A 22,466-nucleotide genomic window follows, 5' to 3' on the forward strand; every position below is an offset into this window, starting at 1 on the left:
CGTTTGGATCACCGTCTGGGTCCCCGCCATAGATTGGTTTTGCTTCTCGCATCGGTCCCGCACATTCCTGTTGCCGGCTTTTGAACCTTGCCCAGCACATCGTTGGTCATGAACATCTAGCTGAGACATCATGTTTCTCTTTCCCGAAGAACGCTGGAGGATGGCGGTAACTCGTGCGAAATTGGGGATAGAGGAGCTTGCTTTTTGCACCCAGTCTCAGCTCATGGACGTTATTTCTGCTGAGAACAGGCGGACGGCAGATGGCTCCCTGCTTCATGTAAAAATCGAAATGTGACGTCGGGTTAGGTTTATCAAAGGAAGAAAACACGGCCACGAGCACCTGATATCGTCTGCCAATTTTCGTCAATGTTTCTACCATCAGTGGGTCATTCGGTATCGCATCTTGAGACTGAGGTGAGCCGTGAGGTGTAATGTAAGACGGGATGGACTCCATCGGATCCAAGCGGGAGATCTCCGGTGCCCAGGTACGGATAGGCTTACCTAAGACCCTTGAGGATGGCTATGAACCTCAGCAAAGTTGCAAACAAACGGATGGGAATTTTGGAGGAACTTAGGGGACGTCACTAAGACAGGGGCAGAGGTCCAAGCGTGGGGCGACCCGTGGACCGTGGACCACTAGGTACGAAGTAAGGTACGGGATACGTTCCTAGGTTGACCCAGATTCCCCCACTGTTTCAACCGGAAGCTCCCAACTCCAGGCGGGCACGGCCTGATCCCTTCTGCAGTCTGCACTCAGCAGCGTGGTTTACGAAAGGTTAAGCACGCCAGCACGCCGCCAGCACGCCGCCAGCACGCCAAAGGAATAAGCCGCGGTGCTGCGATTCTAAACCTTGGGGGAACAGACCTGACACCCCGTCCCCCCTCGTCCCGGTCCCTGCAAATTGTTTTGTCATTCTTCCAACCCTTCCCTTCTTGTCTTCACACGTCTTTGTCTGATCGTCTTGACCCGACACTGACATCACGTCGACTTCCGAGCTCGCCTATACTCTTCACTTCCCACCAGACCCCAATCTCGATTGACCGTATTCGAGTTGCTAGCACCGTCCCGTAGATAACCCAATCGTCTTCGACACGCATCTCAACTGCTTCGTTCCAAGACCTTGTACGGAAGCGTGTTGAGCAATGGTCCGCCAGTCGAACCGTGCTGCCACAACCAGTCACTGAACCGGACTGTTGCGCTCATCAGAGACAGATCGAGCCTCTATTGTTTATCATCTACCCAAGATCGAAGGCATTTGACTTCCTCTTGGGCGAAACCATAACCACAGCCGCGGACAGAACACGAACCATTCAATCTGTCCGCCATGGACCCCAGCAAAGAAGGACTCTTGGGCGACAAGTCCCGCCGCTCCTACGATGGAGAATCCGACGACGGCTCCGACATCGACGCCACCGACTACCTCGAGCGTAACGAAGAGAAGCAGGAGTCAAGGTTCCCCAAGCCCGCCTTCCTTTCCGCTAGGCCGAGGGGCTGCATTGCTGCTTTCAGAAGGCTTTTCCAAGGTCGCTCGAAGCTATGCCTGCTCATCACCGCCGTCGTCTTCATAATGTGGGTATTCATCAGCGCCGGAGGAGCCATCATGTACAAGAAGTTCAAGGGCGCGCCCCCAACCGGCATGTCACCGCCGTGGTACCCGACCCCAAAGGGTGGCATATCCAAGAATTGGGCCGAGAGCTACAAAAAGGCCGGAGAGATGGTTGCCAAGATGACGTTGCCCGAGAAGGTCAACATTACAACAGGAACTGGCTGGATGATGGGTCTCGCCGTCGGTACGACTGGCCCTGCCGTCCACGTCGGCTTCCCGCAGCTTCAATTACAAGATGGTCCCCTCGGAATCCGGTTTGCCGACAACGCGACCGCGTTTCCTGCCGGCGTCACTGTGGGCGCTACCTGGAACAAAGAATTGATGTATCAGCGAGGAAAGGCGCATGGACAAGAAGCCCGAGGCAAGGGCATCAATGTGCTCCTCGGACCCTGCGTTGGCCCCCTTGGTCGACTACCTGCCGGTGGTCGCAACTGGGAGGGCTTCGGCGCCGACCCCTACCTGTCGGGTATTGCCGCCGCCGAGACGATCAAGGGCATTCAGGAGGAGGGCGTCATGGCTACTATTAAGCACTTTGTCGCCAATGAGCAAGAGCATTTCCGCCAAAGCTGGGAATGGGGATTGCCCAATGCCATCTCTAGCAACATTGACGACCGAGCCATGCACGAGCTGTACGCATGGCCATTCCTCGATGCCGTCAAGGCTGGCGTCGCCAGTGTCATGTGCTCTTACAACCAGGTCAACAACTCGTACGCTTGCGACAACTCCAAGCTTCTCAACGGTATTCTGAAGGACGAGATGGGCTTCCAAGGGTTCGTAATGAGCGATTGGCTTGCACAACGTTCAGGCGTCGGCAGCGCTCTCGCAGGTTTGGATATGACGATGCCCGGTGATGGTCTATTCTGGCAGAATGGAAAATCTCTCTGGGGCCCCGAGCTTACTCGAGCCGTCCTCAATGGATCCGTTCCTGTCGAACGACTGGATGATATGGCTGTTCGTATCGTTGCCTCCTGGTACAAGCTAGGACAGGACGACAAGAAACTTTACCCGGATGAGCTTCCCAACTTTTCCTCCTGGACCAACGACAAGATGGGTACCCTCGCTCCCGGCAGCAAGACACCCCAACCAGAGTTCGAGGTCAACAAGTACGTTAATGTGCAAGGCAATCACTCTGATATTGCCCGCCGTGTTGCTGCCGAGGGCACAGTCCTGCTCAAGAATAAGGACGTGCTGCCAATCAGCAGAGACGGCTTCATCGATGCGAAGCGCAAACGCCACGAGGGCAAACTGAAGATTGGAATTTTTGGCGAGGACGCTGGCCCGGGTAACGGACCGAATTACTGCGCTGACCGCGGCTGCAATCAAGGAACACTGGGCTCGGGCTGGGGTAGCGGTGCGGTGGAATTTCCGTACCTCGTTACTCCTGTCGAAGCCTTGAAGAAGGGCTTCAAGTCCGACAAGGTTGAGCTATCCGAGTATCTCACAAACTCGCCCCCATCCCAGAAGGACCCATCCATCCTGCACAACCAGGATGTCTGCATTGTATTTGCCAACGCGGACTCGGGAGAAGGCTTCCTGGCGTGGGGAGGCATTGGCGGGGATCGAAACGATCTCAAGTTGCAGAAGGGAGGAGATGACCTGATCCTCCTGGTCGCCAATAACTGCGGCAAAGGTGAAGGCAATTCAGCAGGTGGTGACACCATCGTTGTTATTCATTCCGTCGGGCCCGTCGAAATGGAACGCTGGATCGACCACCCCGGCGTCAAGGCAGTCCTCTACGCGAACCTCCCGGGAGAAGAGAGTGGCAACGCGCTGGCAGACGTGATCTTTGGCGACGTCAACCCCAGTGGCAAGCTGCCGTACACGATTCCCAAGTCTTTGAAGGACTTTGGACCTGCCGGACAGATCTTGTACCTGCCCAACGGCGTGGTGCCCCAACAAGACTTTTCTGAAGGACTCTACATCGACTACCGACACTTTGACAAGAACAACATCGAACCCCGTTTCGAATTCGGATTCGGCCTGTCATACACGAGCTTCGAATTCTCCAACGTCGTTGTCGAGGGCGTCAAGGAGAAGAGCGCACTTCCATCGCCTCGTCCAGCGCCCGCTGCGGAGCCACCAAAGTTTAGCGACAAGATCCCCGACAAGAAGGTGGCGTTGTTCCCGGAAGGCTTCCGCAAGCTCGGGAAGTATGTATACCCATACTTGGATACCGTGGACGACATCTCCTCGGACCCGTACCCTTACCCAGACGGATATGAGGTGAAGCAGCCTCCATCCCAAGCCGGCGGCGAGGAGGGCGGTAACCCCGACCTGTGGGAGACATATGTCACCGTCAAGGCGGACGTTACCAATACTGGCGCCGTAGCCGGCAAGGTCGTCCCCCAATTGTACATGTCGTACCCAAAGAACGTGCACGGCGTGGACTTCCCCGTCAAGGTTCTTCGTGGATTTGACAAGTTCAACTTGGAAAAGGGCGAGAAGAAGACGGTCACATTCAACGTGACACGGCGCGACCTCAGCTACTGGGACGTGCGGCAACAGAATTGGGCGATGATTACGTTTGGGGAGTATTCGTTCCTTGTTGGCGAGAGCTCGAGACATTTGACGCAATTGGGCAGTTGGTAGTTGTTGTTGTATATTTTATTGGTTTCCGCTGGTTTGAAGCCATTGATGGTTATGAATTGAAGATTGTGAGAGAAAAACACACATGGGGGGGTTTGGTTTCTATTTTGGTGTTGTTCATGACTAGGCTACCTGGAGCCTCGCGAAGGTGACTGATCTATGCTGGTAGAATATGAATAGAGCTGCTTGATTACCATCACGGTTCAATTGAGCGCTACTTGACTTGACTATGTGTCTGTTCGTCGTGCATGAGTATGGTGGAAATCCCGAGAGCCGGCTCTTCATTTCGTCCACCATCAACACCACCCCAAGACTACACCAACATGGTCGGCATCCCCCTCTAAAAAGGCATGCTCATGCCTGCTCACCCTATCGCACCCCTACCAGGCTTCCTCGCCGCCGGCCCGCCAATCTTTCTCCTCGGCGATGGCACGATGACTACGTACCGTAATGATAAAGTCTGCAACTCGAATACCTTTCCTGCTCTTAATCTCAACGACGGTATCATCAATGTGCTGGGTGATTTGAAGCCTAGAGCTGATGATGGGCGGGGTTGAAAAGTTTCCGGAGACCTGTAGAGGGTGTTAGGTGTGAGTGTGAGATGGTTGGTGGCGGGTATAAGGTGTCTTTTGTCAACATCAGTAAGTGCTGTTTGTTCAAGGTTCTGGGTTTCGTTGGAAGGTATCGGGCATGCTATGAATCGAGATAGATTATATCGTGATCAGTTGGAATGGGTACTTGGGCTGTCGTGGCGGGATTTCAGGGTGCCATGAGATGCCGTGGAGTTGTAAGCCTAGAAGATGGTGGCCTAAAGGAGATTCCCCAAAAATGTTTGATACCAAGTGTGACATCTACAAATGAGATAGATGGCGCGGGGGAGTGGGTGATGTCCTTGGGCCGTGGTTCGACAATGATGATTCTCTTCCACTGGCGAAAGCCATAGTCAAGGACAAGGCAGAGTTGGAGGCCACCTCCGGAGATAGGGATGGAGTTGCATGGTGGCGAAAGTGGAAGTAGGCGTTTGTGTTGAGATCGGACCGATCCTGAGACTACACCCATCAGGTGAGAGGTCGTCTCGAGTAGGTACCAGAAGAATATGTTTCTCGATGTACCACGCTTCCCAAGCAAGCGTGTGCCGAATGGCGCATGATGAATGAACTGGTGGCCACTGAGATAGTGTCATTCAGGCAACAGCAGCGTGTGCTTGGTTCAAAGTATTCCAGGCAGCCGTTTGTCGATGCAATCTAGGAGCGTTCGCATGTTACTGACTTTCTATGATGTCAGTGAGGATATATTGAAACTAGCGGAGTTCACGGAGTGTGGTCAGCAGGCTCCCGGCAACGTGGACGTGGAAGAGGGCCCAACCCGTGAGACAGTAAGCGGAGGCCACCGGGCTCGGGGACCTCGATTCATCTCTTTTCGATAAAAGATGTGTGACACAGTGAGTCCCAGGGAGTTGTTACCCGATGCAGTCAGCAGCAGAGAAACGATTGGAAAGAGTGAGAAACACGTGATCGGCTATGCGGTATGTAAGCTCAACCTCACAAATCTCACCAACGAGCTGTCTGCCCGGGGAGTGGGGGCTGCAATGCAAGGTGGTTCTGATCGCAGTCAACTCTTGTCTAGGCTGGTACCTACCTTGCATCACGTGCTATCACCTTGGGCGGTTCTATAATTTCACTCTGGCTTACAGAGCAGAGTGCAGCATGTTGACGGCTGACATATTGTCGGCCGCCGTAGGGAAGTGACGTCTCAGCGTGAGTAATTGGGTACGATGATGCGCCCGACCAAAGACCATTTGGCTATACCAGCAAGTACTCGTCGTAGTGGACTCCACTGCGAGTGCACCAGAGTCCGAGGTTTTGATCGCAGTGTACTCGGTGAGGTGCGGCGTGGGGGTGGTGAATTTGAGGTGAGGTGGAAGTGGGAGGGGGGGAAGGTTCCATTTGGAATGATCTATGGATATTCAGGAATAGGACTCTCGCCTCCGCTCCGGCTCCGGCGGAGTTCACGACGGCAAGTGCACAGGTTAGATGTCCAGGGGAGGAGATGCACGAGCGGGTGCAAGGCACTGCTTCCAACCTTGCATTCCAGACATGCTAGAAGCTGCCAAAGAAGGAGCAATAACTCGAGACACATAGGTTGGCTCCCTCCATGAAAGATGATTCCGTATTAGGAAAGAAAGGTCGAGAGGGTCCTCCTTCCTCCTTCCGCCGTCTCGTCGGATTGTCAGGACCCGGATGGCTGAGGAAGGAGCGATGGGGCAAGCCACATCCGCAGCGAATCACGGCCCTTGCTTCCTCCTTTCTCTGGATTTACATTGGTCAATAATCCACCCTTGAGCCTATAAACTGGGCCACTCGTATTAAGCTGTGGCGCAGTTGCGAGCCCGTGCTGTCAGATCACCGTGTGACGTTTCTCAGTCCACCGGTCTTCTTGTTCTCTTCTCCCCAACTTCCACGCTTCATCCCGTCCTCTCATCCCAACTTGTACTAGTCGCCGCGCTTGTTTCCGCTCTACCGCGCGAGTCTACCGCTACCGGCCTTGTCCGACATTCCGAGCCGTAACACAGCAAACCAAATGCTTCGCATCGCGCTTATAATCCTTCCTTCCTGGGCCGTGGACGGCGCTTCCGGTATCTTTGCTCTTCCGGCGCTTGACTTGTCGTGAAGTGCTCCTCCGGGGCATAGAGCATTCGCGAGTCTGCCTCGCCAAAAATCGAACACGGGCTTCTTCATGGCTATTCTCATACCTTTGGATGCTTTTCGCTCGGCGCTTGGAATCCTGTATCGGATGGGGCAAATTCCTTCCGATGGACCATCCTTTGATACGTGATCGACCAGACGGGTTTCCTTGCGGCTGCAGTGTGTCGATCGATCTGCTCAGATAGGGCCAGGTCTTACAGCTACTCCCAGCCTCAACTTCAGCAGCCCATTGTTGACTTCCAGAAGAAACCCCTCGGTCCATCATCATTGGCCCACAACCCTAGCAGGCGGGAACTTTGGGAGCCGAGGCACGGGCTTAGCCATGCCCCAAAGTCTAGAACCAGAGTCACTCACAACGGACCCAGACCGGAGCCAAGAGCCCCTACACATGGACGAAATTTCGAGCGGCGGGGCAGCTGAGTTGCAGACCAACCAACCCGCGGATAAAGCAACCTGGTTGACATTCAGCCCTATGGAATCATCCCCGCATCTACGACTTACTCCAACGTGGTTCATGTCTGGGATACCCAAACATCACGCGAGCTATGCAAGGTCGAGACAGAGCTTGGTTCACGCTTGCAGATAGCTCGACTCTTTTTGACTCTCTTGCAGAGTTCTTCTACATTCGCGTCCACCTGCATCTAAAGTTCCTTGCATACATACTTCCGCTCCGTGCCCGGTCTCGATGCTATTTCGTACCCCCAACCTCTACTCCGTTGGCACCACGGCGGAACGCCAGACCCGCTCGTCACTCTACAATTCATTGTCGTATCTGCACGCCTGTTGCAAACGGTCCCTTCCAGTCTTATTGGTCTATTGGCGCGAATCGACAAGCCTCCACCAAACAAGCTAATAGACCTCCGTCGGATTGCCAAACTGAGCCTCCCAGCCTGGTCAGCGACAATGCCTTCTTCTGAGTCTGGTCATCCTTCGCCATAGTCAAAGCGTTCGCTATATGCAATCTTCACCTGATGATAGACCGGGGACGCCCGATCAATCACGAGCCGGGACTGGCGTGGGGTGCGTAACCATTAGTCCATGCCATACGATCTGTCCTCCACTAAAATCTGACGTTGCCTTTCTTGGGACCCTGCCATCCTCCCCTCGTTGACCGCCTGCCCCAACACCCTATGAGCTGTCTCTCATCGTTGACACCATGCCTGGTAGGGCTGCAGCTACGACCTCTGCGCAGTCTCGTCCCACCCCAGAAGCATGCATGTCTAGGCTGTCCCGGCTTCTGGGGTCGGTCTATCGCGATTCCCGTCGTCATCGACAAGGGTGGTGAGCTCTCCTGGGAGCTCGAGACAAAAATACGTCTGCTCTGTCAGCAGTTTTACTCATCGGCACCTGTATGCGATGTGACCAATCACTGACCTCAACCTCGCTTCTTCGCCCATCACACTGCATACCGTCCCCTCCTCGCAAGCATCCAAGTCTTGGGAGAAAGAGTCACTAGAAGTCTCAAGCATGCTCTTCAACCAGACCTGCAGCATAGCCGGTCTCCTGGGAACGGGTGAGGCTTCTGGTCAGAAGCACAGTGACCACCCGTTCTGCAGTCCCCGGTCATGGTACACCCATTCCTTGGTCTGTCTTTTTGGCGGACGCCCCTCTGAAGTGGTTACCGTAACCCCTGACGTCCTTTCTGGTGCCTTCATCAGCCTCAGCCTCAGCTCCGGGCTACATCTCCCTCCATGTGGATGCTTCCTACCCGTTTAAAGTTCAAACGTTTGACTATTGCCGGAGCGGTGCCCGGCATTGACGTCGTGGCTGGGCAAGCCCATATCGTTATGATACACCATCATATGCTGCCACTTTTGGCTGCAATCTTCTCCTTCTGGCTCTGGGAGAACGAATCTTGACCATACAAAACCATCCTGTCGTTTCATATACCCGACACAGAAGCAACTCTCCTCGGTGTTACTCAATACCAAGCTTTTCTGACGGCCTTTGCCGACTGTCGAGGCATCGCAAACTCACATCATCTCTCATCTCGTGATACGCCGTCTCCGGTTCGACTGCTGCGGATCTCAGTCAAGTACATACTCAACGGCTATCTTGGGCCATTGAGCTCTGCCGACGTCATTGCAACAGACATACATATCCAGTTGGAGGGTGTCTGATTGCCTCGATCGACCCATCTGCTCGGTTCGGAGATTCTACCCCGAAGTGGATATCTATCGTGATGAGCATCAAGCTCGAAGTCGAGGAGCAGGATATATCACTAGCTTCCCCCGATCCGAATCTGCCACTTTCCTTTGACCACGGCCACACGAACATCACACAGCTTGAAGATCAAATAGACTCGGATACCCAGTACACAGTCGAGGATATCCTTGTCGCCTTTGCGCCGCCATCAGTCAGTCAGGAGTCTCATCCTTCCCGCAGACCGTCATCAACCATGTCTTCGTCGCGTTCCGGCCGCTCGGGAGGGTCATCGAGCCACCATCGTAGCTCCAAGAGTAGCAAGAAACCAAGGGCGGTTCAAGTTAGTCACGGTCTCCTCTTTGTATTACCTCCCCTTCCCCTGCAAGGACATGCCACCCACTAGATCTCGGTCCTCTCTCGTTCCATTTCACGTTCAAGATTCCACTGATATACCTGATCCTTCCTTCTTCGTCGGTCATCATACTGACTTTTGACCATCTACAGCGCTCAATCCAACAACTCATCGAGTCCCTAGAGACGCACAGGGTCAACACCCTCACAGAGCTCTGTCGCATTGAGCGTGTGGCGGCCACCTGCGAGAACGAAGAAGACGCCCTAGCCTTCCAGGGCCCCATGACAGCCGCCTGGGACTACTACGTCAACAGCAACCAGTTCCTGACGGAGCTCCGTGGCCTGACGCGGAGCTATCCCCTCTGCAGCGACCTCCTCTACGATGCTCACGTGCGCGTGCGCAACGATCCCAACTCGAACAAGAGCTGGAACCTGGCGTGGTTGTGTCTGGTCAAGATACAGGAAGAGTGAGTGATGCCCCACCTCCCAATCACCAAGACATGTCTTGAAAGATCAACGCTGACATTGGTATTCTTTGCGATTGTAGTGACCTTGTATCCGGATACGCAGCCCTGGAGGCCACGAAGCCCGAGATGTGGGGAGGTCGCGAGCCGTCTACCGACGAGGCGGCCCAGCTCGGCGCCTGCTTCGAGTATGAATGGAACAAGGCCGTCGAAACGATGCTACGGCACTGGTCCGTTCCCCCAACATGGTTTTAACCTGGTTCTGGGGACTCGCGATCATGATGAGCCGGCTGACATGAGCGTGAGTATCAAGGAGATGTAGAGGAGAGATCCTGCAAGAGCACGATTACGACACACATCTTACGGGGTAGAATGTGGTTTGCTTGACATTTTGAACATGAGCGAGCGAGGGCAAGAGATTTTCTGTTTCGGGGCATAGCATTAGCATTTGGGGGGGGGGCATTGGGAAGAAGCATCGTCATCGGCATCGTCATACACCACTCCGTCTCGCGACAAAGGTTGGATTTTTTCATGGCATTTTTTTTTCTGGCTCTCTGAGTTGTATTCAATCCTCCTGGAAGAGGTGAAGAAAATCAGATCATTGCAGTTACAGAGGGCTTCTGGCAAGCCCGAGGGATGTCTCATCTCTACTTTGGTTAGAAGCATCAAAATATGTGTCTATTCATATTAAAAGACATAAACCTCATCAAGTTGTTTCATTCTAAGCTCGACTTCATCATCATCGTCATGAAATGAAGCCACTGTTCTCCACGTTCAACCGCGAAGGTGACACAGGCGACGGCCTCAACCCCAGAAACGAAGCATCGCCAACGCGTACCAGCCAAGCCCCAATAGGCATGGAACCATTCGACCAGAAAGATTATACCGACATAACAAAGTACAAACCCAAGATTTAGAACATTCCAGAACCATTGAAAACGCTTAGCAAGCAAGGGACAGGAAACCCTCTTCAAAAGTTCCCGCGTGTCAAATGCACAGCGCCGAATATGGGTGGCGAGGTTTTTGCCGGCGCCAACTATTACGCCGGTCCGCCGACGGAGTAAGATATCATCATCCAACCAAGGTGGGTTTACCAGATGTAGCTGCCTGCCTGCCCATCTCATCCTCTCCACGACGCTTTAGGAGTTGCTGAGAATATCTACTGCGAGTGATGTAGTAGTCGGTACAATGCGGGCGTTGACATGCAGCCATCTTGAACATGGCGATGCTCGTAAAAGGCTAGTTGTGTTGCAGATTACCCAAGAATCGCGAATCGCGTATGCGTATGCGTATGCAGGCCCAGGTGTTCAAAGACCAAATCAAAGCTTGAGATTTACGAGTCTGGGCCCGGTATTGGCCTCTTAAATCTATACCGTGTAGCTGTCTGCCTCTTCTTCTTCCAGAGGGTGAGCTGGTTCCACCCTTTTCTATTGATGCAAATATATCCGCTTTGAACCAGGCATTTCCGACCTTTTTTTTCTTTTCCAATGCTATGATTATCCGAAACATTTTTCGACCGTGTTACAAACATGAACCTAGCGGGTTGACATGTGTGTTGCTCTTCGCGGCAAGAGATTGGTACACTACACTGGCTCATGGCTCATTTTCGCCGTCAGTGCCATCTTCCTCGCCAACCCAGTCGTCACTCTCGAGACCGCGGTTGCGGATGGCAAGGGACCCAACCCATCCCAAGAGGGCAATGCCGCCAAATGTGCCCCAGACCAGGGCCTCACCCTTGGGATGGACACGCGTGGATAGCGTGAAAAGGGAACCAGAGACGAACGGCCCAAAGCTGCGGCCCGCGGCGGATAGCGTCTGAGCGATGCCGTTCAATGTTCCCAAAGTAGCATGATTCGGTGCGCAGTTTGTAATCTGAAGCCATCATTAGCAAAAATTCATAGAGTTCAGTCATCATTGGATAACTTACCAAGAGCATGACGCTGGACAGTCCGCCCACGGCGCAGATGTTCTTGAGGATGAGGATGACGCCCAGTTCCGCGTACAGCCAAGCCGGACCGCTGCCGATGCCGAACATCGGCTCGTCGTCCAAGTAGGGAATCCAGGGCATCAGGGCCATGCTGATAGCCAATCCCAGCAGGGCAATGCGGTAGGTGCCCAGATTTCCCAGCCGTGTCTTCAAGTGCTGGAAGAGGAAGGCTTGAAAGACGATGGTGGCCACTCCGGCCAGACTAAGACTGATACCAATCTTACTTGGCGGGAGACCGCGTCCTGTTGGAGGGTTGGCGTCGGCGAAGATTGGGTACAAGCTGTTGAAGGAGATGTTGGACAGCTGGAATACTAGGTAGGTTAATAGTACGAGAACCGTATTGCGATTCAAAAGTTGACGCCATGTCGCTAGGTCGCCCGGGAGCTTAGCGTCATCGTCGGCATGGGCATCGTTCTCGGATGCATGCTGAAGTAACCCTTGATCCTCCCCTGCCTCGTCCTCGTCATCATCTTCTTCTTCGTCGTCGTCGTCGGTGCTGACCACGGCTTGTGATCCGCGGCGAGGCCAGCGTGTGGCCCACGAACCTCTGCGCGGTTGCGTTTCTCGCGAGACCCAGGACCAAGCCTTGCGCGCCCAAGCAGGAATCCATGCTGCTGCGTGGTCTGGCTCCAACGTTTCCAGTGTCTCTTCGAACCAGATTGCGACGACAATCACGCTGATGAATAACAGCCCTGCGCTCAGTAAGTTGGGCGCAAGATATGGGTACCGCTTTCCCATGGTACCAACCAGTAACCCGCCCAGGGCCGGACCCGTAATGCCGCCTAGGGAGTAGATAACGGGAAGCCACGTAAAGGCCCGACTTTGGTTGGAGCGGTCCGTCACTTCTCCCAGAACGGTGGGAACAACGGCAGCATTGCCATTGAGCATACCCATGGCCACATGAACGACTACGATCTGCCAGTAGGTCCTGCAGAACCCGAAGCCCACAAAACAGCCTGCTAACATGAAGGTACCCAGGACCATGGTTGGTTTCCTACCCACGACGTCTGACAGATAACCCCATAGTAAGTTCGTTGATAGCTGAGCGAGCGCAAATGCCGAGGCAAGGATTCCAACGTATAGGCCCGTCTGAGAGTCTGGTATATCGGAGAAGGACTCTACCATCTGAGGCAGGTAAGGGCCGATGGAGTTTAATGCTGTCTGCTCGCTCAGAGAGAGGAAGGCAAGCAAAGCAAGCTGCTTGACGGGCAGAGGAGTCTGCCGGTGGTCGTCGTCTGATCCATCGGAATCATCGTCGGAATGTGGGAAAAGCTCTGCGGATGATTGCTCGCGGGGTGTCTTGGGAGGTGGTGTCGGAAAGGTGTGATATCGGTGAGTAGATTGGCGTCGCATCGTGGTCCTCCGGCTGGATTCGATATTCCCTAGGGTTGGGATGGGAGCGCCTGCGTGAAAGGAGCCGGACGGTACTGTCCGGGACACAGCAGCTGCGCGAGCAATGTTGTTACTGTTGGTGGTGCGAGGCATGTTGGGAGCTGCGGCAATTGAGGCGCAGGGCCTGATGCAGAGGTTGACCAGTTGCAGCTACACGGGTTCTTGCAGAACTCAGCGGTGACGTCGTCGAGATCGGTCACGGTTTACTGGTACGGGGCTCGGTGGCAAGTGGTCGGAGATGGGTTCGGTGGTGAGCTGCTCGTTCGGGTGTAGCTGCTGGGCCCGGGCTACCCCGCTGCCAGGGTCTCACGGAGATGGAATGCAGAATCGCAGCCTCCAGCGCATGGTCTCGAGCTGGCTGTAGATGCGAGGAGGCGATGTGGTTCGGGAGGAGCACAGGACAATTGACGAGGCGGGCACACTGGGGAGGGCGAAGATGTGCGTCTCGCAATGTCCTGGGCTGGGAGGAGGGGAGGGGAGGATGAGAGGAGGAGGAGTCGAAGGTCGCAACGGGCGGAGGAGGAGGGATGCGCGGATGGTGTTGCGACGCAATGAAGTAAGGCAATTAATTAAGCGGGTGGTTGAAGAAAGGTGCTTGGTGCTGCAGGTCGGCGGAAGGATATCGGCGGGAATTACCTTAGCTTTCGGCTGGATGCGACGTAAGAACCCCAGAAGAGCAAGCGAAGACGGGTGCAAAAGACGAGAGGTCCAATGGAATTGAAGCACAGACATGGGTGACCTCATTTTTCATCCTCTTTTTTTCTTTCCTTCCTTTCCCTTTGCCTTCGGTCCTTCCCTCTGCTTTTTCAGGTCGCCGCTTGGGGTGGGTACCCACGTACCTCACTGGGTGGCAGTGGGTGCTCCGTGCTCGCGGCTGGATGTGGCTCGTGCATCGACCGAAATGGAGGTGGCAGGCGGAAAGTTTGTCATCGCCTGCCACCAGGGTCACCAGTTAAGCTTTCCGCACTGACAGACACCACTCGCACTAACAGCCAATCAACGCACCAAGAGATTGGTGGCAGGCACGCCGCACGAGGCATCGCACTTGCGCTTTCTTCTTCAATCACGCGCAGATGATGACGCCCACCCTCCAAATCACCACTTTGTCATTGGCCGAAGCCATCTGATCTCTCATCTCTCACCTGGCCTTGATCGTCCCAGATCTTCCCAGATCTTCCCTCCCACGCACGCGGTACCTTACCTTTACTTCCAACCCAAAATGCAAAATCCAAACGGCCACTAATAAAACCCTGGCGCATGGTCTGTTCTTTTTTGCTTTGCTGTCACATTTTACACGTGTGCTATCTATCTACTCGGCATCTCCAACCGTTCGTCTCTTTCACGGCATCCAATCGTTTGACTCAATACAGCCGGGAATCCGCACCAACACAGTACCTTACTGTACCTTACCAGCTAAAGTAGCGGCAGCATCTCCCAGAGACTGCCCTGTGATCAACATGTGTCGGCACCAGGCCATATCTTTCCGAGACCGCATCGACCGCTGCAGCGAGACATCTGACTATGGCTCAGAAAACCTCCGATGCTAGCTTCACGCAGGGTCCTGTCGTGTGCCCTTCTAGACCAGCGACGAGGCGCCCGGAGGACCCTGCACTTGACGTTACAAACAAAGAAGAGCGATGACGAAGACTGAAAGTCATGCGTGGCTGCTGGGAGCTGGTGGGCGGTGCCAGCAAATCTCTCCTTGATCTCGTGTCAAGACCCTGGATAACATGAGACTGAATCTTGCGACATATTCCTCTGGGGGTTCTCAAAGAGCTAGACAATAAGAAAAGAGACAACTACGGCACACCGAACAACCTGATGAGCCGAGAAGATGTCGCCTTTTTGATTCTCACTATGTATCAACAGACCTGCGGATGACCAATACCATGATATATTTAGACGGACGCGATTCACCATCTCGGTGTCAGTCACCGACCGACAGCTCCCAATACCGAGTTCATACGAAAGCAACACCTTGTACCCTTGTCTTGCTTGCCCTTTCCCTCATGTCATTGGAAGATCCTTCGCCCAGGCACCTTACGGAGAGTTCCATGACAGATTGACACCCGGAGTGCCCCGCAGCCCCGGATTCGGATGCTACGAAAGCCGCATGCCCGGCTGCAACCAAATGCGTACCTGTCTTGGGCCGCATTGAACCGGGCCTCGGGGGTGTGGCATCTTGACAAGATTTCCAGGAGGACGGTATACCCTCGGCCCCCACGGATCGCACATCATTGTCACGACTGAGAACAGCTTGGGATCGTTTTGTACCGACCTGCCGAGACAAGCCCGTAACACACGGTGCTTTGGGAGTTAGCATCGTCCTTCGGGTTCCTCAGCATTTTCAGCCTGGACTTCCGAGTACTAACTGCCACTAGGTCATCTTCACGCTGTGTCAAACATGACCATATGTCTCCAGTCAAGTTCCCAAACTGAAGCATCCCTGGAGGGTGCCCTGGGGACGGATCGACTTGTACTTGCAAACCTCCAAGCGACAGCCATGTTTGTCTTCGCTTCTGATCATGTCCCTCCCTGCCCTGACAAGGCACCCTCGAGAGCATGGGGATTCAACCCCAACGCCAAGGCTCGCGACGAACGATACCTTGATGTCTCGGTCATAGTTGAGCCGAATCACCTATCCCCTGAGAGGTTCGCACGCATCTCATGGACAAGGCTTACATGGGTGCTCCAGTCAGGTGTCTGAAACCGTTGCGAAGTCGGCCAGCGTGTGATACCGAACTCTCAATTCTCGAAAGTAAGCTTAGGTCACAAGTCATTGCAGTTCATAAGACAGCAGCTTTGAGGGGCCAAGGTTTGTTCATTCAGGTTCAATTTTTTTTTTCTTTTCATTCAGCATTATATCATAAACTTCATACGAAGACGCGCAAGAACTCCACCAGCGCCATCATAGCCATGGCCTGGCCATACGGCATGCTCGTCCTTGGGATATCCTTGTAATGCTGCAAATCGTGGCCCATACCCGTGCCGAACGACGTGTTGAGCAGCTCGCCCTCGGGGCTAATATTTTCCAAAATCGCATTAATCGCCTTGACGGCGACGGCCTCGTACTCCTTTCCAATGTACTTTTTCCGTTGCGCCTTGAGGATACCGTAGGCGAAACCGGCCGTGGCGCTCGCCTCGACGTAGGAACCCTCGGACTCGGGCACGTCGAGCAGCGTCCTCCACAGGCCATTCTCAACTTGCAGCGGCACGAGGGCGGCGCACTGCGCTTCGAGGGTGTTGATGAGGTGTGAGCGGAGGGCGTCATCGCCCGTGAGGTTGAGCAGCTCGATGAATTCCGGGATGACAATGGTGAGCCAGCTGTTGCCGCGGGCCCAGCGGGCGCGGGCGAAATTGTGGCCTCCCTCGTGGAAGGTCCAGCCGTGGAAGAAGAGACCGGTGGGCGCGTCGAAGAGGTACTGCAGGTGGAGGAGGAACTGGCGCTTGGCCTCCTCGACGTAGTGGGGCCGGTTGAGGACGAGGCCGATCTTGGCGAGGGGCAGGACGGTCATCATGAGGGTGTCGTCCCAGAGCTGCTGGTCGTTGACCTCGAGGTAGGTGATGTGCTGCATGCCGCCGTACTTTGTGCGGGGGAGGTCGTGGTAGGCCCACTCGGCCCAGGAGTCGAGCCAGGGGAGGTAGGTTTCGTTCTTGGTCTTTTCGTAGACGTAGGCGAGGGTGAGGAAGACGGCCATGGTGTTGATGTTTTTGCCCTTGTGCCCTTCCTCGAAGCGGTCGCGGAACCAGTCTTCGATGATTTTGAGGTCGGCCGCGTCGCCGTTGAGCTCGTAGTACTTCCAGATGCCGTACAGGCCGATGCCGTGGGTCCATTCCCAGTCGCCCCAGCCCTTTGTGTCGATGACGCGGCCGTTTTCGAGCGTCATGAGGAATTCACCTGTGGTGTCCTTGATGTTGACCATGTCGTGGATCAGCTGCTTCACCTGCTTGTGGATGTCGGCCCGCTTGACGCCATGGAGCTCGGTGATTCCGGCAGGCATTTTGGCGGTATTCTTTTTTTGTGTATTTTGTGAGGTTTGATTATGGTGTTGTCTGGACCCTTTTGGCGTCTATGTTCGTAATCAGCCTTGAGAGGTCCAATTCTGGCCGGTGATGTGAGGCCGTAGCCATCTCGCTTGCCATGGCATCGAATTCGAAAGAGTCGAAAGAGTCGAATTCGTGTCGATTGGTGACGCAAAAGCACTATCTACAATGACGGGAGATGAGACTAACCTTTTTCTCAAAAAGTCGTGCGGCACAGATAGCATGTGACTTTTGCGACAGTTCTGGGAAAGGGGTATCTAGGTATGGACAGATTACGGCACAAGACGCCAAGGCACGTGAGACAGAAGTTTATCGACAAAAACGTCAGACTTCGGGGGAAAAGGGTACGCTTCGGGACACGAAATTTGGGTGCGGAATCCTTTATGAAGGGAGGGCTCCGGCGAAATATGCTTGGTGGGAAAAACGAGGGGTTCTGGGAGGGAGGATGGAGGGGAAAGTTGTGCTCGGAGTGATGGTGGCCGAGGACCAAGGCCCCAAAGATATTCTTCCAAGACGCGCTTTCCAGTAGATGGGTAAAAGGATCATACAGTTCGGACTTAGGTAAGTAAGGCAAGGTGTGAATAACTGAGGCAAGAGCCTTTCTCTGCGCTCCTGGACGACGACTGCGGAATCGACGTTGGTGGTTGGTCGGGAGGGCCCGACTGGACCCCACTTTAGATGGGACGTCACCGGGGGTGCTCCGCTCGCTGCTCGGGCCCTCCTCCCCCGCGCCCCGGGCTTCTTACCCCGCGCCGGTGGAGAAGGTTTCCCCGATTTTTCTTTTCCATTCCCGTCCTTCTTCCCGGTCTTCGTGGGCCTCCTTTCTTACTATTCCTCTTCTCCTCGGTCTCTGACTGGTCTGTCACTATTGTCTAATTGTGTTTCCAAGACCGCTATCTGGATCATCCCTGTTCTTCTCCCCCAAATATCCTGCGCCTCTTACGAGGTTTCGAGTCTTCGACGCCGAACCCGCCGCTGGCGCCCCGGCTTTTTTTGTGTTTAGCCGTCCGGGGTCTGTGTTTTGGGGAAGTCATCTCCGCACACTCTCCGCAATCCCTTCCGCACTGGATCGTTGGGGGAAAATCTGGGCGAACAAAAGCTGGAGGGCCTAGGGGAGGAGATTTGAGGGGAGCCACGCATCGTTTTCTGCCCTAGGCAACCAGGCCTAAACCTCATTTTGCGGAGCCCTGGGGCGGTTAAATAAGGTTATCCCATGCTCTCCCAGGCACCGCAGTGACGGCACAATACGGACTAAGATTGAGCGAGATGAACGAAGATTACTCACGAGGTCTACCAACGAGTTTGAAGTCACTTTGGGGAATGGAAGGAATGAAAACGGCTCTTCATATAGAAACGGACTCTACGGGACGACTGCTCCCATTCGTGATTACTATGACTTTCTAACCGCGGGACTCAATTTCCTCTCCTAGTCTCTGCGCATGCAAGCACTCTCACCGCAGGACATTAGACGCAATGCAACCAATGCAACACGACATGTGGCACATGTGCCCGCACCCACTTCCATGACCATTCCCAGCCTCCTCCTGAGAACTGGCCCCCCCATTTCAAAGTCTCCGTACTCCGTACTCTTGTCTAGTTTGCCATACCTTCATATGAGCTCAGCCCGTTCAACAACGCAAGAATGACAAAAACAACAAATTACAAGCTGTTCAAATGACGGAAAAGACCAGTTGAGCCCGAGCGTCAAGACGGAAGCCCTCCGTCAAGCTTTTCCTTGCGTGGTGAGCCAAGCCCGGCCCGGTCGAATCGGTAGGGTTCGCGCCGACGACATGGCTGCTTCGAGGCAAGACGGCCGTTTTCCTTACATCAACCAATCCCATCCCTGCATGCCCGCCGCGAGCCCGAAGCAGCTTTCGTGTCGTTAACATTTCCGCCCACCACCACACTGGCTCACACCCCCTCCCACTGAGAGACCTCGTGGTCTGAGCCTCCTGTTCTTCGCCAGTCGCTGCTGAACCATTTCGTCTGCCCAGAATTGCGGCGACAAAAGCCCAAGAAACCAAGGAATGAGGCGGCCGGGAGAGCGCCCAAGTGCCATACCAAGTCGCTCACTGCCGTCGCAGCCGCCATCCATTCTCACTCGTCGATAACCTCTTCCCAAAAAGAGGGTCTCATCACTAGGAACGCGGATTTCTAAACCGCTTAAACGATTCATTAGTAGCCCCGATTAGCTTGCCTTTCGCCTTCTGGAGAAACTACAGACTCGTGTGAGACATTCCAACAAGAAACTACTGACTAGAATTAGCCTCGCGCCTTATCCCCGTTGCAAAAAACCACCAATCATCTCACCCAATCCAAAGAACCACAGTATAGGCGCACACCATCGCGCCGGGTCGACCTCGCCAGCCGTGCCAACCATGAAAGTACAACCAGAAACCTCCCCAGTTGGAGCTATCGGTTCACACCCTTATTCCCACCTATCTCTTGCGCGCACTTGCTGTCGGTTTCCTCCCGGTTTATCATCCATCACGCATGTGTTCATGTTGTTGCCCCATGGGTCCCCCAGTCGTCGCAACGTTATCCCCCAATCCCTAATCCTGACTCGTGCTGCTCTAGCTATGAACCTGCCCACTTTCTTGTCCTTCTTATCCAATCTTGACTCAAGCTACGGTCCCATGTTCCTCCTTCTCCCCAGATATTGGGGATACACCGCAGAAACGCGGAGTTCTGTGGGGGGGAGAGCGAGCGTATGGGGAGGGGTGGCTGACCAGGCCTTGCCAACTTGCCCTTCCCGCCACTTCGGTCGAATGATGTCCCAAATTGCACCCACTCCTGGACATCTCTCAGTCTCGCCTATTAATCGTCTGGTCCAAGCTGTGATCCGGCTCGCTGAACCATACAGGACCCGGCAAGCCGTCTCCATATCCCCCCCCCCCCCCCCCAGGATACCAGCAGCCTAGGGCCCGTGGGGGTTTGATTCTGGCCTTAGTCTCGTCGTCCCTTTTCGCGGGGGACCGAGATGTGGAACCGGGGGAATGGAGAAGTCCTGCGGTCTGCCTGCTTTCCAACAAGAAATCTTGGGGTAAAAGTGAGGAGGGAATGAGGGTGAGATTCCGGGGTTTGGCAGCCCAGATTGATACTACATCCGGAAGGAGAAAAGGAAGGAATCCCAAGCACTACGGTCCACGGCTCGCTTTTCCCTAACACCTTACCACCACCCATTACCACCCTTTCGGTGGTCCACCCAAGATCTACTCTTATATAGAACGAGGTAGCATCCTCTTCTTCCCATCTATTCCTTTTCCTCTCGTAGGTTGCCCAGCTTCTTCCCTTCCTTTGCATAGGTTAGACAGACTCCGGACCCCAAAGCCCCATCAAGTCAATATCTGAGACCTTTACTGCGTCTCACTCACCTCGGGCCCTCATCGCAACACCAACATCAATCTTCTGTTGCCCCGTCTAACCTGGACAAGATGGCCTCTACCGAAGTCCCCGACCCGGAGGTCGTTCGCCCCATGAGCGGAGGCCCGGGCAAGAAGTCCTTCCACGAAGTCGAGCGCACAATCTCCAACGAGAAGGCCGACCACCAGCGCCTCGAGAACGTCGACAACGAACTTTCAAAGTATGTCGGCGACGGCTCCATCACCGTCTCCAGAGAACGCAGCGACCAACTGCGCAAGATGATTGACAGGCGTGTCCTGGTCATCATGATCGGCACCTACTTCCTCCAGGCCATCGACAAGGGCACAATGTCCTTCGCCTCCATCATGGGTCTCCAGGAGGACACACGCCTCAAGGGCCAAGAGTTCTCCTGGCTCACCACCTGTATCTACATTGCCATCCTCTTCGTCGAGTACCCCCAGAACTACATCATTGCCCGCGTCCCCATCGCAAAGTACCTCAGCTTCTCCATCATCGCGTGGGGCGCCGTTCTCGCCTGCCACGCCGCCTGCACCGACTTCAAGGGCCTTGTCATCGTCCGCACCCTCCTCGGTATCTTTGAATCCGCCTGCCAGCCCGCCTTCGTCATTCTCTCCTCCATGTGGTACCGCCGCGAGGAGCAGGCGTCCCGTGTCACCTACTGGTACATGATGAATGGTGCCCAGCAGGTCGTCGGTGGTCTCCTCGCCTACTGCTTCACCCACATCAAGACCGGGCCCCTCAAGTCCTGGCAGTGGCTGTTCCTGGCCTACGGCGTCATCTCCGTCATCTTTGGCGTCTTCGTCTTCTTCTGGATGCCCGACTCGCCCATGCGCGCCAAATGCTACTCTGAGGAGGTCAAGCGAGAGATGGTTGAGCGTGTCCGCGACAACCAGACTGGTATCCAGAACAAGACCTTCAAGCGTGAGCAGGCCATTGAGGCCCTGAAGGATCCCCAGGTCTGGGGTTACTCCCTCATCGCCCTGTGCACTACTCTGCCCACCTCTGGTCTCGGTGCCTTTGCCAACATCATCATCAAGAGCTTCGGTTTCAACACGCTCGAGGTCCAGCTCCTGGCCATGGTCCTCGGTTTCTACATCATCTTTGTCCTTCTCGGCTCCGTCTGGCTCGTCAAGAAGTTCAACCAGAACCTCTACGTCATGCTTGGCTTCTGTGTTCCGTAAGTCTAGGATTCTCCAGTACATCTACAGTCAGTCACTAACAACCTCGCTAGCTCCGTCATCGGCACCGTCCTCCTCATGACCGTCCCCAACAACACCTTCTCCCAGCGCGTCGGCCTCCTCATCTGCTACTACATCACCCTCTCCTTCTGGTCAGCCCAGACCCTCGCCCTCTCCCTCATCTCCCGAAACGTCGCCGGCCAGACAAAGAAGCAGTTCGCCGTCGCCATCAACTTCATCGTCTGGGCCGCCGGTAACGCCATCGGCCCCCAGGTTTTCCTCAAGTGGGACGGTCCCCGCTACTTCATCGCCTTCGCCACCCACTTGGGCTGCTACGCGCTTCTCATCATCGTCATCATCTGCCTCCGCATCTACCTGTCCCGCGAGAACAGCAAGAGGGATGACATGGTTGCTGCTGGTATCGCTGAGGCGTCGCCCGACTACACTGCCCACGCCTTTGAGGACAAGACTGACAAGGAGAACTTGTCTTTCCGCTATGTGTTCTAAGTATGGGATGCAAGTAGTTGTGTAATCTGTTTATGTAATAGTCAATAATGAAGTTTGGCTTCGTCAATATACCCAATATGTTATGCATTATCTTTGGATCTGTCTTGGTGACCCCG

The 22,466-nt window shown here is 54.6% G+C and overlaps 5 protein-coding genes across 5 annotated transcripts; 3 read left to right on the top strand and 2 right to left on the bottom strand.

The window, feature by feature from the left end:
* Positions 1-1,325: 1,325 nt before the first annotated feature.
* On the top strand, positions 1,326-4,196 carry BDP81DRAFT_455661 (glycosyl hydrolase family 3 N terminal domain-containing protein; the record flags this gene model as incomplete). Its single annotated transcript, XM_060593083.1, has 1 exon — positions 1,326-4,196. The coding sequence occupies one exon, from the start codon at positions 1,326-1,328 to the stop codon at positions 4,194-4,196; it is 2,871 nt and encodes a 956-aa protein (XP_060438097.1).
* Positions 4,197-9,296: 5,100 nt separating this feature from the next.
* On the top strand, positions 9,297-10,113 carry BDP81DRAFT_335146 (uncharacterized protein; the record flags this gene model as incomplete). The annotated part of the gene is made up of 3 exons (XM_060585828.1): positions 9,297-9,383; positions 9,548-9,861; positions 9,942-10,113. 3 exons carry the CDS (start codon positions 9,297-9,299, stop codon positions 10,111-10,113), a joined length of 573 nt encoding a protein of 190 aa, XP_060438098.1.
* Positions 10,114-11,216: 1,103 nt separating this feature from the next.
* Positions 11,217-13,465, bottom strand: BDP81DRAFT_156573 (major facilitator superfamily transporter). Its single transcript, XM_060581955.1, has 2 exons — positions 11,786-13,465; positions 11,217-11,730 (listed from the first exon to the last, which is right to left on the bottom strand). Exons 1-2 carry the CDS (start codon positions 13,328-13,330, stop codon positions 11,452-11,454), a joined length of 1,824 nt encoding a protein of 607 aa, XP_060438099.1. The 5' UTR covers positions 13,331-13,465; the 3' UTR covers positions 11,217-11,451.
* A 2,645-nt stretch (positions 13,466-16,110) lies between these two features.
* Positions 16,111-17,238, bottom strand: BDP81DRAFT_400598 (family 88 glycosyl hydrolase; the record flags this gene model as incomplete). The annotated part of the gene is made up of 1 exon (XM_060588710.1): positions 16,111-17,238. One exon carries the CDS (start codon positions 17,236-17,238, stop codon positions 16,111-16,113), a length of 1,128 nt encoding a protein of 375 aa, XP_060438100.1.
* A 3,477-nt stretch (positions 17,239-20,715) lies between these two features.
* On the top strand, positions 20,716-22,350 carry BDP81DRAFT_335209 (major facilitator superfamily transporter; the record flags this gene model as incomplete). The annotated part of the gene is made up of 2 exons (XM_060585835.1): positions 20,716-21,842; positions 21,897-22,350. 2 exons carry the CDS (start codon positions 20,716-20,718, stop codon positions 22,348-22,350), a joined length of 1,581 nt encoding a protein of 526 aa, XP_060438101.1.
* Between the last annotated feature and the right edge of the window lie 116 nt (positions 22,351-22,466).

Source organism: Colletotrichum phormii, assembly GCF_030913505.1.
Source record: "Colletotrichum phormii strain CBS 102054 chromosome Unknown BDP81scaffold_39, whole genome shotgun sequence".
Taxonomy (NCBI): domain Eukaryota; kingdom Fungi; phylum Ascomycota; class Sordariomycetes; order Glomerellales; family Glomerellaceae; genus Colletotrichum; species Colletotrichum phormii.